This window comes from Macaca mulatta, chromosome 19, assembly GCF_049350105.2.
Source record: "Macaca mulatta isolate MMU2019108-1 chromosome 19, T2T-MMU8v2.0, whole genome shotgun sequence".
NCBI lineage: Eukaryota > Metazoa > Chordata > Mammalia > Primates > Cercopithecidae > Macaca > Macaca mulatta.
Genome location: NC_133424.1, coordinates 70,234,125 through 70,246,418, shown reverse-complemented (window position 1 = coordinate 70,246,418; position 12,294 = coordinate 70,234,125). Strand labels below are relative to the sequence as shown.

At 45.9% G+C, this 12,294-nt stretch overlaps 1 protein-coding gene across 17 annotated transcripts in view; it reads left to right on the top strand.

The window, feature by feature from the left end:
• ZSCAN18 (zinc finger and SCAN domain containing 18) overlaps positions 1-12,294 on the top strand; it is a 38,301-nt gene continuing 26,007 nt past the window's right edge. For 6 of the 17 annotated variants that reach the window (XM_077980132.1, XM_077980127.1, XM_077980136.1 and 3 more), the window contains exons 1-2: positions 535-668; positions 1,203-1,261. Coding sequence is in view for 6 of the 17 variants with exons in the window: in XM_077980122.1 (XP_077836248.1) it covers positions 1,209-1,261 (53 nt within the window). In the remaining 11 variants the exon portion in view is untranslated. Of the gene's footprint in view, positions 387-534; positions 739-1,202; positions 1,262-12,294 lie in introns of those variants that run through there. The other 11 variants (XM_028838794.2, XM_015125023.3, XM_077980134.1 and 8 more) reach the window with 5 other exon arrangements.

The following is a 12,294-nucleotide window of genomic DNA, read 5'->3' as shown; positions in this document are numbered from 1 at the left end:
GTGTAAATGGGTTATTTTCGATGAAGCATCACACAACCGAGTAAAATGGTTATTGTGCACGGAGCGTTAAACGACCGCATGAAGGTGTCAATGTCCATTGGGTCATTCCACACCCCAGTAGAGAAGTGACTCCAGGCCCCAGTCCCCTACGCCGTGAGAGGAAGGAGACACAGCAGCCTACGAATGGGACCCGTGTGAACGAGATTCTGCTGCGACCACGCGCGACCAGGGTGGTGCAGGCTCGCAAGGGGATGTAGGGCTGGTCAATCCGAGAGACAAGGTGCTCGTCCGCGGCGGCTCAAGGGCAGTCCACAGGCGCTCCCGGCGTTTTTTCGTCTGTTAAACCTCACCTACCAGCAGAGGCGAAGGGCAAAGGACCCTGAAAGGTAACAGTGCGCGCGCTCCCAGGTTCTGGCTGCCAGGCAGCTGCGGACACGGCCCTGCCCCCCCCCGACACACTAGGCTTCGCCCCCAGTGTCCGGTGTCGCCGGAAATGTCGCATCCGGGAACTCTGCGCGCCCATGCGCAGAGCCCGAGAGCGCGCCGAGGCTCGGTGCGCCGAGGTGGACGCTGCGGCCGCGGGAAGTGAATTCTGTCTTCTCGCGGCCTCTCGCGTCTCAGTTTCCTCCATTCCCGCCCACCGGTCGCGGAGCCGAGACCTAGTGAAGGTGGCGTCAAGGACTCCAGAGCGGCTGGGGCTGGGCCGTGGCTGCGTGGCTGCTCTTTCTGTCTGGGAGGGTACGCGGCAGCCCTGCTCTGGGCAGGGACTTGTTAGGGGCGCCGGCTTGTGGTTCCGGGCGGGGCGGGCGTGAGGAACTGTCTCCGTCAGGCGCGGACCCTCCCGCGTGTCTTCTCCCCTTGGGGCTCGGGCGTTCTACGCGCATCTCCTCGCCGGGCGCGAACCCCTTAACGCCTCTCCCCGCAGGGCGCGAGCCCCCTACTCCCTCCTCTTCATGGGGCGTGGGCCCCCTATCCCCTTCTCCCCAGTGGGATGCAAACCCCGAATCTCCTCCCCTCTCCGCGTGGAGTGCGGACCCTCTAATTCCCTCTCCTGGTGGGCGCAGACCACCTATTCTCTCCGTTTGGGGCGGGGACTCATTTCTCTTCCTCTCCCCTCCCACTGGAGCGGATCCCTTTTTTTTTCTCCCTTCCCTTAACCCCGGACTCACCAGTATTCTTTTTTTTTTTTTTTTCCCCTGCAGGCACAGATGGCCTTTTCTAATCTTCCCAGGGTGTGGACCCCTCGTCTCTTCCTGCACAGGTGCGGACGCCCCTCCCTTCTCCCTCTCCTCTCCTCACAAGATTTGGACTTGAACAACCTATTCTGCTTCCCGTGTCTTACTCCCTAGGACGTTTTCCCCATTTTTCATCCTACTGTCCCTGACAACCCTGTTCTTCCTCCTTTTCCTTCCCCCAAGAGATGGCTTCCTCCTCTGCCCCTTTAGGGTTGGTGCGGATGCTTCCTTCCCCTTTCTACCCACTGTGAACATTCCCTGCCAGGCTTCCTCCCTTCCCTGCTGGGTTCTGACTCCACTGACTTGCCCTTCCTCGCTTCCCTGCGGTTGTATACTGGGCTGGCCTCTCCACAAACCTCAGATGCCCGAATGCTGATCCCCAGGGACAGGCCTCTCAGACTTTGGTATCCTCAGCTGAGCATCTGCTCTCCCTCAAACTCAGTCTTTCTAGTCTCCGTAAGGAGTGACTCCTTCCACCCACAATCCTCTTCGTCCACCTGGGTATTTCTCTTTTCCCCAATCCCCACATCGTCTCTGTCCAAAATGCCATGCCTTAACCTTTAAGATATTTCCAGAATTCAGTTAGCTGGGCATTTTACAATGACATAAATAAAAATTCAAAAGTAGTATCAGAGGATCTCACATTTAGTAAGCATAGTTTCATCAAACTTTTGTTCCAGTTAGATATGTATGCAGGTCATCATGTACATGTGTTTCTTTCAACGCTTGTGTGAAAATTTTGAAAACCTCCAGGCTAGAGAAACCCGTACAAGGATACACATTCAACATGTCTCCTAAAGCATGCACTTATAATCCCAGCTGCTCGGGAGGCTGAGGCAGGAGGATCGCTTGAACCTGGGAGGTGGAGGTTGCAGTGAGCCAAGATCGTGCCACTGTACTCCAGCACTGACAGAGCGAGACTCTGTCTCAAAATAAATAAATAAAATAAATAAATAAATAACATAACATAACATAATTCCAGAATTCAGCCACATCACCACACCTCTTCTCCCTGGTACAGGTATCTTCTTGCTCCCCTGCCTCTGGCCTCCTCACGATTCAGTGGAAGCCTGTCAGGTCATATCTGTCCTCTAAACACTCTCCTTACTCAGTAACAGGCAGAATCCTCACATGCCCTAGGACTGGGGCTGCCGGGCTAAGGACTGTTTGCTGCTGGGTTGTAGGTGATGATAGAGCTTGCATCAGAGTGAAATTCCGTGCCCTAGCTTCTTCCTTGGGCAGTTCATTCTCTGAGGTTGCTTGGTTTTTGGGTTGTAGGCAGTGGATAGAGATTGGGACGGTCTGGGGCTCTAACTCAGAAACTGGATTGCTGGTCTGTGTGCTTCCTCAGTTTGCAGAGAGTGAGCATTTGATAGTGACAAGATTCTGCAGTTCTTTGCCTATTCCCATACTAGAATGCCTACTCTGAGGTTGAGGTCTTCATCTGTCTGATCCACTGCTGAATTATTGGTGCCTAGAACAGGGCCTGGCATACAGGACGTGTTCAGTAAATATTTGCAGAATGAAAGAAAAAGGGCCATCCCTGTGACTACAGGAAGCTGGCCCTTTTCCCACAGACTTAAGATCACAGAGGAGGTGTGTGATGCATCCACTGCACATCTATCTAGTGTACCCAGGCCATTTTTTTGTTTTTTTAGAGCATTTTCCTTTGTAATACCAGTGCCTCAGGCAATATGGAGTATGGGGTGTTTGTGTGTGCTTGCGTGCATGTGTTTGAAATTGGCATGCTTTCCGTGCTATGAAACTTTGCAACCTGCTTCTCTCCCCAACCTTGTACTAGGTGAAGCTTTCAGCACACCGGCTTTCATTGCTCTATAGTATCCTACCTTGTGAAAATGCCACAGTTTTTTGTTTGTTTTTTTTTTTGCCTTTCCTGTTGATGAACATCTTGGAAATTTCCAGGTTTTCAGCGTTTCCACCAGTGCTTTAGGGGACATGTTGAATGTGTATCCTTGTAAGGGTTTCTCTAGCCTGGAGGTTTTCAAAATTTTCACACAAGCGTTGAGAGAAACACATGTACATGATGACTTGCATACATATCTAACTGGAACAAAAGTTTGATGAAACCATGCTTACTAAATGTGAGATCCTCTGATACTACTTTTGAATTTTGATTTATGTCATTGTAAAAAGGATGCCAGTGTTGATCCACCACATCTCTTAGCATTTAGGATTTTTTATTTCAACCTAGTTCTTCTGAATTGTTGTTCAGAGAGGCTGTGGTATGTCTTACACTAATAAAGACATGTTAACGTTGTGGGAACTACCCATAATATAATGTTAACTAGGAAAAACAAAAAAGGATCCAAGTTATATATACAGGTTGACTCCACCTGTTTCAAAATGATTCTCTGTGAAGAAAAGAGGAAGTAAATGCACCCAAGGCTCAACAGTGGGATTATAGATTATTATCGTTGTACTTATTTATGTTTTCCAGATTTTCTGCAATGAACATGCATTAATTTTGCAGTGATATCTTTAATATAAAATATTTAAACAGAATTTGAAGTTTTATTTAAATAGTAAGCTCCCTGCTGGATCCAGAGTAGAATTCTATTTGCCGTATTTTCACTTAACTTGTCTTCTCAGAAACATACTTAGCTCGCAAAGAGATTAAACGAGATTGAATTTGTATCAGCTGCCAACCACTGGGAGCAGCTAGAGGGCCAGTTAATTCCAGGGTTTGCCACAGGAACCTGTGAGTGCTTTGGACAGCTCTGCCTTGCCCTGACTCCAGTTCTTAGAGGCTGACACTTCTGGCCTTCCTTTACTGTCCTGCAACAAAACCTATTGCCTGGAAAGGGCCTTATAAGTTAGCATTTTCCCAGGTGGTAACTCCATAGTTGTTTTTTAACAGCTTCTGGCTAGCATCATATTTTCCCCCCTTGAACACTTAACAACCATCTCTTGAATGCCTTTTGAGAAACCTGTTATAAGTTCACCTCACCAAGGTGTTAATGAATGATGATCCTGGAATATCTCTCCAGGAGGCATTTCTATTTCCCTTGCCTACTTTATGTTTTGACAAGTTTCTAAAATACTCTAACAGAGAAGTTGAAAAAAAAGAGTATCGTGAATGCCCATCACCCACTCCAAGATTCACCAATTAATGTTTTGCCATATTTGTTTTATATGCCTGTAATATATAACACAATTATATATTATGTATTAATGTATATTTGTGCATATGTGTATACATATTTGTGTATGTATATATTTGTGTGGGGGCATATATGTGTATATATGTATTTTTGTATGATATATGTGTATATTTTGTGTATATATGAGTATGTATATTTGTATATATATCTGTGCATATATGTATTTTTGTGTGTGCATATGTTTATGTATGTGTATGTCTACATGTATATATATTTATTACAAGTATGACACTTTGCTGATAAATATGTTGGGTCATATATTCTAATAATAAAGACATTCTTTTGCATAACCATAATACCATATCACACCTAAGAAAATGAGCAATAATTTCCTGTTATCATGTGATAACCCATCCTTTTCAAAATTTCCCAATTCCTAATTATATTATAGCGTTATTATTATCATCTTTTTTTTGAGACAGAGTCTCAGCCTGTTGCCTAGGCTGGAGTGCAATGGCACGATCTTGGCTCAGTGCAAACTCTGCCTCCCGGGTTCAAGTGATTCTTCTGCCTCAGCCTCCCGAGTAGCTGGGATTACAAGTGCATGCCACTATGCCCGGCTAATTTTGTATTTTTAGTAGCGACAGAGTGTCACTGTGTTCCCTGGGCTGGTCTCGAACTCCTGACCTCAAGTGATCCAGCCACCTCAGTCTCCCAAAATCCTGGGATTATAGTCATGAGCCACTGCACGCAGCCATTATGGTATTATTTTTGAGCCAAGTCTTGCCACGGTTGTGAAAAGAAATTAAATGTTGGGACTCCAAACTCACTTAGCCAAAGAGAAAAGTCAAGTTGGGAACTGGGTCAAACAAACCTGCCTCCCCTGTTCCTAAATAAGATGGCTACAAGATGAAATGCTACAGGCCTCCCCCATATTTTGCCCACAAGGAAATTCCAGGTGAGCTGTTGTTAAAACTTAACCATGGCAATGCACATTGATAGCTTATCTTTACAAGTGCAGTCACCCCGGCCTGCCAGACACAAATGCATATCTGATTGTTCTCTTACCCCATTTTGTCTATGTTACCGTAATGTACATTCCCCACATTTTTCCCCTGCCCTTTTTTTTTTTGGAGACAGAGTGTCACCCAGGCTGGAGTGCGGTGGCATGATTTCCGCTCATGCAAGCTCCACCTCCTGGGTTCACACCATTCTCCTGCCTCAGCCTCCTGAATAGCTGGGACTACAGGTGCCTGCCACCACGGCTAATTCTTTGCATTTTTAGTAGAGATGGGGTTTCACCGTGTTAGTAAGGATGGTCTCGATCTGAACTCATGATCCACCTGCCTCGGCCTCCCAAAGTGCTGGGATATGGTGAGCCACCATACCCGGCCCCTGACCCTTTTCTTTACATGAAAATTGTGTTTCTCAATATCCAGCCCGCTCCCCTTTAAATTTTTTTTTTTTTTTTTTTTTTTTGAGACGGAGCCTCACATCATCGCCCAGGCTGGAGTGCAGTGGTACGATCTCGGCTCACTGCAACACCTCTGCCTCCTGGGTTCAAGTGATTCCCCTGCCTCAGCCTCCCAAGTAGCTGGAATTACAGGTGCCCACCACCATGCCTGGCTAATTTTTGTGTTTTTAGTAGAGACGGGATTTCACCATGTTGGCCAGGCTGGTCTCAAACTCCAGACCTCAGGTGATCTGCCCCCCTTGGCCTCCTTAAGTGCTGGGATTACAGGTGTGAGCTACTGCGCCTGGCCTAAACTTTTTTTTTTTTTTTGAGAAGGAGTCTCACTCTGTCACCCAGGCTAGAGTGCAGTGGCACGATCTCTGCTCACTGCAACCTCCCTCTCCTGGGTTCAAGCATTTCTACCTCAGCCTCCCCAGTAGCTGGGATTACAGGCATGTGCCACCATGCCCGGCTAATTTTTTTATATTCTTAGTGGAGACGGAGTTTCACCATGTTGGCCAGGCTGATCTCAAATTCCTGACGTCAAGTTATCCACCTGCCTTGGATAACCCAGCCCCCTTTAAATTTGGAGCCCTTGGCCGGGCACAGTACCTCATGCCTATAACCCCAGCACTTCAGGAGGCCAAGGCGGGCAGATCACGAGGTCAGGAGATTGAGACCATCCTGGTCAACATGGTGAAACCCTGTCTACTAAAAATACAAAAATTAGCCGGGCGTGGTGGTGGGTGCCTGTAATCCCAGCTACTCCGGAGGCTGAGGCAGGAGAATTGCTTGAACCTGGGAGACGAAGATTGCAGTGAGCCGAGATTGCGCCACTGCCCTCCAGCCTGGCAACAGAGCGGGACTCCATGTCAAAAAATAAATAGATAAATTAATTAAATAATTTGGAGCCCTCAAAATCACTTTTGGAGAAAGCCATAGACCTGTCTACTGGACGCGTCCTTAACTTTAGCAAATAAATTTCCTAAGATGATTGAGACTTGTCTCATCATTTTCCTCTATTGACAAGGTTTTTGCACTGTTGTGGTTTTTTGCTTTTTATTTTGAAATAATTAGGATTCACAGGAGGTTACAAAGAAACAGAGAGAGAGGTACTGTACACCTTTCAACTAGCCTCTCCCAGTGTTAATATTTTGCATATGGGATGCAGTGATTTGTTGTATCAAAACCAGGAAATTGACATTGGAACAACCTACAGAGCTTATCAGATTTCACTAATTATATATGCACTCATTTGTGTATGTTGTCGTTGTGTGAAATTTTATGCTGTGAAGCTTTGTGTAACCACCATAATCAAGATTCTTGACAGTAGCTCACTGCAGGACCCCTTTGTGCTCCTCTTGGGTAGCCATCCTCACACTCCCATCCCCAACCCCTAACTAAAAAGCAAAAAACTTCTTTTTTGTTTTTGTTTTTGTTTTTTTGTTTTTGTGTTTGAGACAGAATCTCGCTCTGTCGCCCAGGCTGGAGTATAGTGGTGTGATCTTGGCTCACTGCAACCTCCACTTCCTGGCCTCAAACAATTCTCCTGCCTCAGCCTCCCGAATAGCTGGGATTACAGGCATGTGCCACCACAGCCAGCTAATTTTTTTGTATTTTTACTAGAGATGGGGTTTCACCCTGTTGGCCAGACTGGTCTCGAACTCCTAACCTCAAATGATCTACCCACCTTGGCCTCCCAAAGTGCTGGGATTACAGGCATAAGCGCCTGGCCCTGTCGACTATTAGTCTGTGCTCTGTCTCTGTAATTACGTTATTTGGTAAATGTTAGGAAAGTGGAATCATGAAGTATATATATTTTTGAGATCGGCTTCTTTTTACTCAGAATTTCCTTGAGGTCCATCCAAGTTACTGTATCAGTAGTTCCTTTTTACTGACAAGTATTCTATGGTATCTTAGTTTATTTTTTACTGCTATAACAATACCTGAGACTGAGTAATTTACAAAGAACAGAAATTTGTTTTTTGTAGTTCTGGAGGCTGAAAGTGCAAGATCAAGGCACAGGTATTTGGTCTGGTGAAGGTCTGCTTGCTGTGTCCTCACAAGGCAGAAGGAAGAAAGACAGCAAACTCCTCCTGCAAGCCCTTTTTGTAATTGCATTAATCCTTTCATGAGAGCAGACCTCTGAGACCCCTCATGACCTAAACGCTTCCCAGAAGGCTACACCTCCCAACACTCTTGCATTGGGAATTTAATTTTCCAGCACATGGAGCCAGGTGTGGTGGCTCATGCCCACAATCCCAGCACTTTGGGAGGTTGAGGTAGGAGCATCACTTAAGCCCAGGAGTTGAAACCAGACTGGGCAACATAGGGAGACCTAGTCTCTAACAGTAACAATAAAACATCTACGTATCTATCTATATTTATATATACATACACACATATGTATATATTTTTCCCAACTTTGGAGGGCATGCATTCAAATCATTGCACATGGCATGAGTGTACCAAGGTTTGTTTAACCATTCATTCATTGGAAGACATCAGGATAGTTTCTAGTTACTGGCCATTGTGAATAAAGTGACCATAACTTTAGTGGACAGGTGTTTGTGTGAGCCTTTGTAAGTCTTCTATGAACGTGTGACGTCTTTTCGTTTATTTGTATCATCTTTAACTTCATTGAGCAGTGTTTTGTAGTTTCCAGTGTATAAGTTTTTTGTCTCTTTAGTTAAGATACTATTATAAATGCAATTTTTTCTTAATTTTCTTTTTGGATTGTTCATTGTTAGTGTATAGAAATGCAACAGATTTTTCTGTGTTGGTTTTCTTTTTCTTTTTCTTTTTTTTTTTTTTTTTGAGACAGAGTCTTCCTCTGTCGCCCAGGCTGGAGTGCAGTGGCTGGATCTCAGCTCACTGCAAGCTCCCCTCCCGGGTTTACGCCATTCTCCTGCCTCAGCCTCCCGAGTTGTTGGGACTACAGGCACCCGCCACCTCGCCAGGCTAGTTTTTTGTATTTTTTAGTAGAGACGGGGTTTCACCGTGTTAACCAGGATGGTCTTGATCTCCTGACCTCGTGATCCACCCGTGTTGGCCTCCCAAAGTGCTAGGATTACAGGCTTGAGCCACTACGCCTGGCGTCTGTGTTGGTTTTCTATTCTGCAACATTGCTGAATTTTGTTAGTTTCAACAGGTTTGTGCGTGTTGTAATCGTCAGTGTTTTCCCTACGTAAAATCACGTTATCTGTGAATTGAGATAATTTTACTTCCTCTTTTCCTTTTGTAGATGTCTTTTATTTGTTTTTCTTGCCTAATTGTTCTGGCCAGAACTTCCAATACATACTACGTTGAATAGAAGTGGTGAAGGCGGCCATAATTCTCTCGTTTCTGATCTTAGAAGAAAGTTTTATTTATTTTGTGTTTTAGACAGGGTGTCACTGTCCAGACTGGAGTGCACGGGTGCCATCATTGCTCACTATAGCCTCGAACTCAGGCTCAAGTGATCCTCCTACCTTGGCCTCCTGAACAGCTGCCACTGCAGATGCATGCCACCATGCCCAGCTAATTTTTTTACTTTTTGTAGAGACAGTGTCTCACTCTGTTGCCCACATTAGTCTCAAACTCCTGGGCTCAAGCATTCCTCTCACCTCAGCCTCTCGAAGCACTAGGGTTACAGGCATGAGTCACTGCACCCAGCCAAGTTTTATTAATGTCCTTCACCATTGAGCATGATGTAAGATGTGAATTTTTCATATGTGTCCTTTATTATTTTGAGGTAGTTTCCTTCCACACCTAGTTTATTGAGTGTTTTATTTTAATCATGCCAGGGTGTTAGGGCTGGGTGCAATGGCTCACACCTGTAATCTGGGCATTTTGGGAGGCTGAGATGGGCATATCGCTTAAGCACAGGAATTTGAGACCAGATTAAGCAAGGTGGCAAAACCCCATCTGTGCAAAAAATAAAAAATTACCGGGAGTCATGACTTGTGCATGTAGTCCCAGCTATGGGGAGACTGAGGTGGGAGGGTCACCTTACCCCAGGGCAGTCAAGGCTTCAGGGAGCCATGATTGCACCACTGCACTCCAGCCTGGGTCACAGAGTAAGACTGGTCTCAAAAAAATGAAATAAAAAGTAAAGAAAGGCAGGGGTCGGGTGCTGAATTTTGTGCAATGCTTTTAATGCATCATTTGAGATGGTCATGTTGTTTTCTTTATCCTGTTACTGTGATGTATTACATTAATTAATTTTCATATGTTGAAATATCCTTGGATTCCATGAATAAGTCCTACTTGGTCATGGGGTGTAATCCTTGCAATACACTGATGAATTCGGTTTCCTAGTATTTTGATGAAGATTTTCCATGAACATTTAAGGGATATGGTTTCTAGGTTTCTTGTAGTGTGCTTGCCTGGCTTTGGTATCAAGGTAATGCTAGCCTCATAGGATGAGTTAGCAAGTGTTCCCTCTTCATGTTTTGGAAGAGTCTGAGAGGAATTGGTATTAATTATTTTTTAATTGTTTGGTACATGCTGGTCATGGTGGCTCATGCCAGTAATCCCAGGACTTCGGGAGGCCAAGGTGGGAGGATTGCTTGAGGCCAGGAGTTCAGGACCAGCCTGGACAACATAGTGAGACCATGTCTCTATTTAAAAAAACAAAACTTTATAAGTAGCTGCACATGGTGGCGCATACCTATAGTCCCAGCTACTCTGGAGACTGAGGCAGGAGGATTGATTGAGCCCAGGAGTTGGAGGCCACTGTGAGCTGTGATCACACCACTGCACCCCTGCTGGGGTAGCAGAATGAGACCCTGTCTTAAAAAAATTTTTTTTCGGGGGGTTCAGTTTTAACCATGCAAACAACCCTGAGAGCTACTGTTGAATGCCACAGGTCCAAGACAAGAGCATGTGGATGGTGCAGTCCTGCTTACGTGGAGTTCAGGGCCAATCAAAGCAGTCTGTAGTAATGGTAGTAATGGAGGTTAGAGCAGTGATTACCTCCAGAAAATGGGAATTTTTTTTTTTTTTTTTTTTGGGACGGAGTCTCGCTCTGTCCCCCAGGCTGGAGTGCAGTGGCGCGATCTTGGCTCACTGCAAGCTCCACCTTCCAGGTTCACACCATTCTCCTGCCTCAGCCTCCTGAGTAGCCGGGACTACAGGTGCTTGCCACCACGCCCGGCTAATATTTTGTATTTTTAGTAGAGACAGGGTTTCACCATGTGGATGAGGATGGTCTCAATCTCCTAACCTTGTGATCCACCCGCCTTGGCCTCCCAAAGTGCTGGGATTGCAGGTGTGAGCCACCGCGCCTGGCCTAAAAATGGGAATGTTTTATATCATGGATTGTCCTGGTTGCCCAGCTGCGTACACATATGAAAACTCATGAAAATACATCTAAAGACTCAGTGAGTCATCCACTTTGAATTTATTCTGTTTAAATTATGCTTCAGTTTATAATAAAAAGGTGGTTACAGCTTGGACCACAGTGGTGGAGGAAGTGTAAATTGGTAGGATACTGGGTGTATTTGAAAGTCAGAGCTGACAGCATAGGTGTGACTTTTGAGAAGAGGGAGAGTGGAGAATGGAGGATGTCCATCCCAGTGGAGCAAGTTTCTAGTCCCTTCCACTGAGAAAATGGGGTGGCTGTGTACTGGGATAGGGAAGACTCAGGGAGAAGCAGCATGGGCCATGCCACAGCCTTTGGTCTCTTCAGGGTGTAATGACGGGCAGAGTTCTAAGGGTTGGGAGGCCTAGACAGTCCAGTATGCATATCTGGATTCAGAGGAGGCAAGTGGGTGGGACAGGTAAAGTGAGAATGGTAATGGGAGTGGAGAGGAGAGTGGAAGATGATTTGTATTTGGATAGACAGAAAAGCAAAGCATCAGGAGACACTGAAGAAGCATCTTGGGGACAGTTGGAGATCAAGTTCTCTTCAGTGAAGGGACTTCAGAAATACAGCTAGAGGATGGGCATGATGGCTCACGCCTATACTCGCAGAACTCTGGAAAGCTGAAGCCAGAGGATCACTTGAGACCTGGAGTTTGAGACCGACCTGGGCAAAATAGACCTATCTCTACAGAAAATAATTGTTTAAAAATTAGCTGGGAGTGGCCGGGCGTGGTGGTTCATTCCTGTAGTCCCAGCACTTTGAGAGGCCAAGGCAGGGGGATCACGAGGTCAGGAGATTGGAACCATCCTGGCTAGCATGGTGAAACCCTGTCTCTACTAAAAATACAAAAAAATTAGCCGGGCATGGTGGTGGGTGCCTGTAGTCCCAGCTACTCGGAAGGCTGAGGCAGGAGAATGGCATGAACCCGGGAGGTGGAGCTTGCAGTGAGCTGAGACTGCGCCACTGCACTCCAGCCTGGGTGACAGAGCGAGACTACATCTCAAAAAAAAAAAAAAAATTAGCTGGGAGTGCTAACATGCACCTGTGGTCTCAGCTACTTAGGAGGCTGAGGTGGGAGGAGCCTAGGAGATTGAGTTTAGGCTGGGCAACATAGCTAGACCCTGTCCCTTTTTAAAA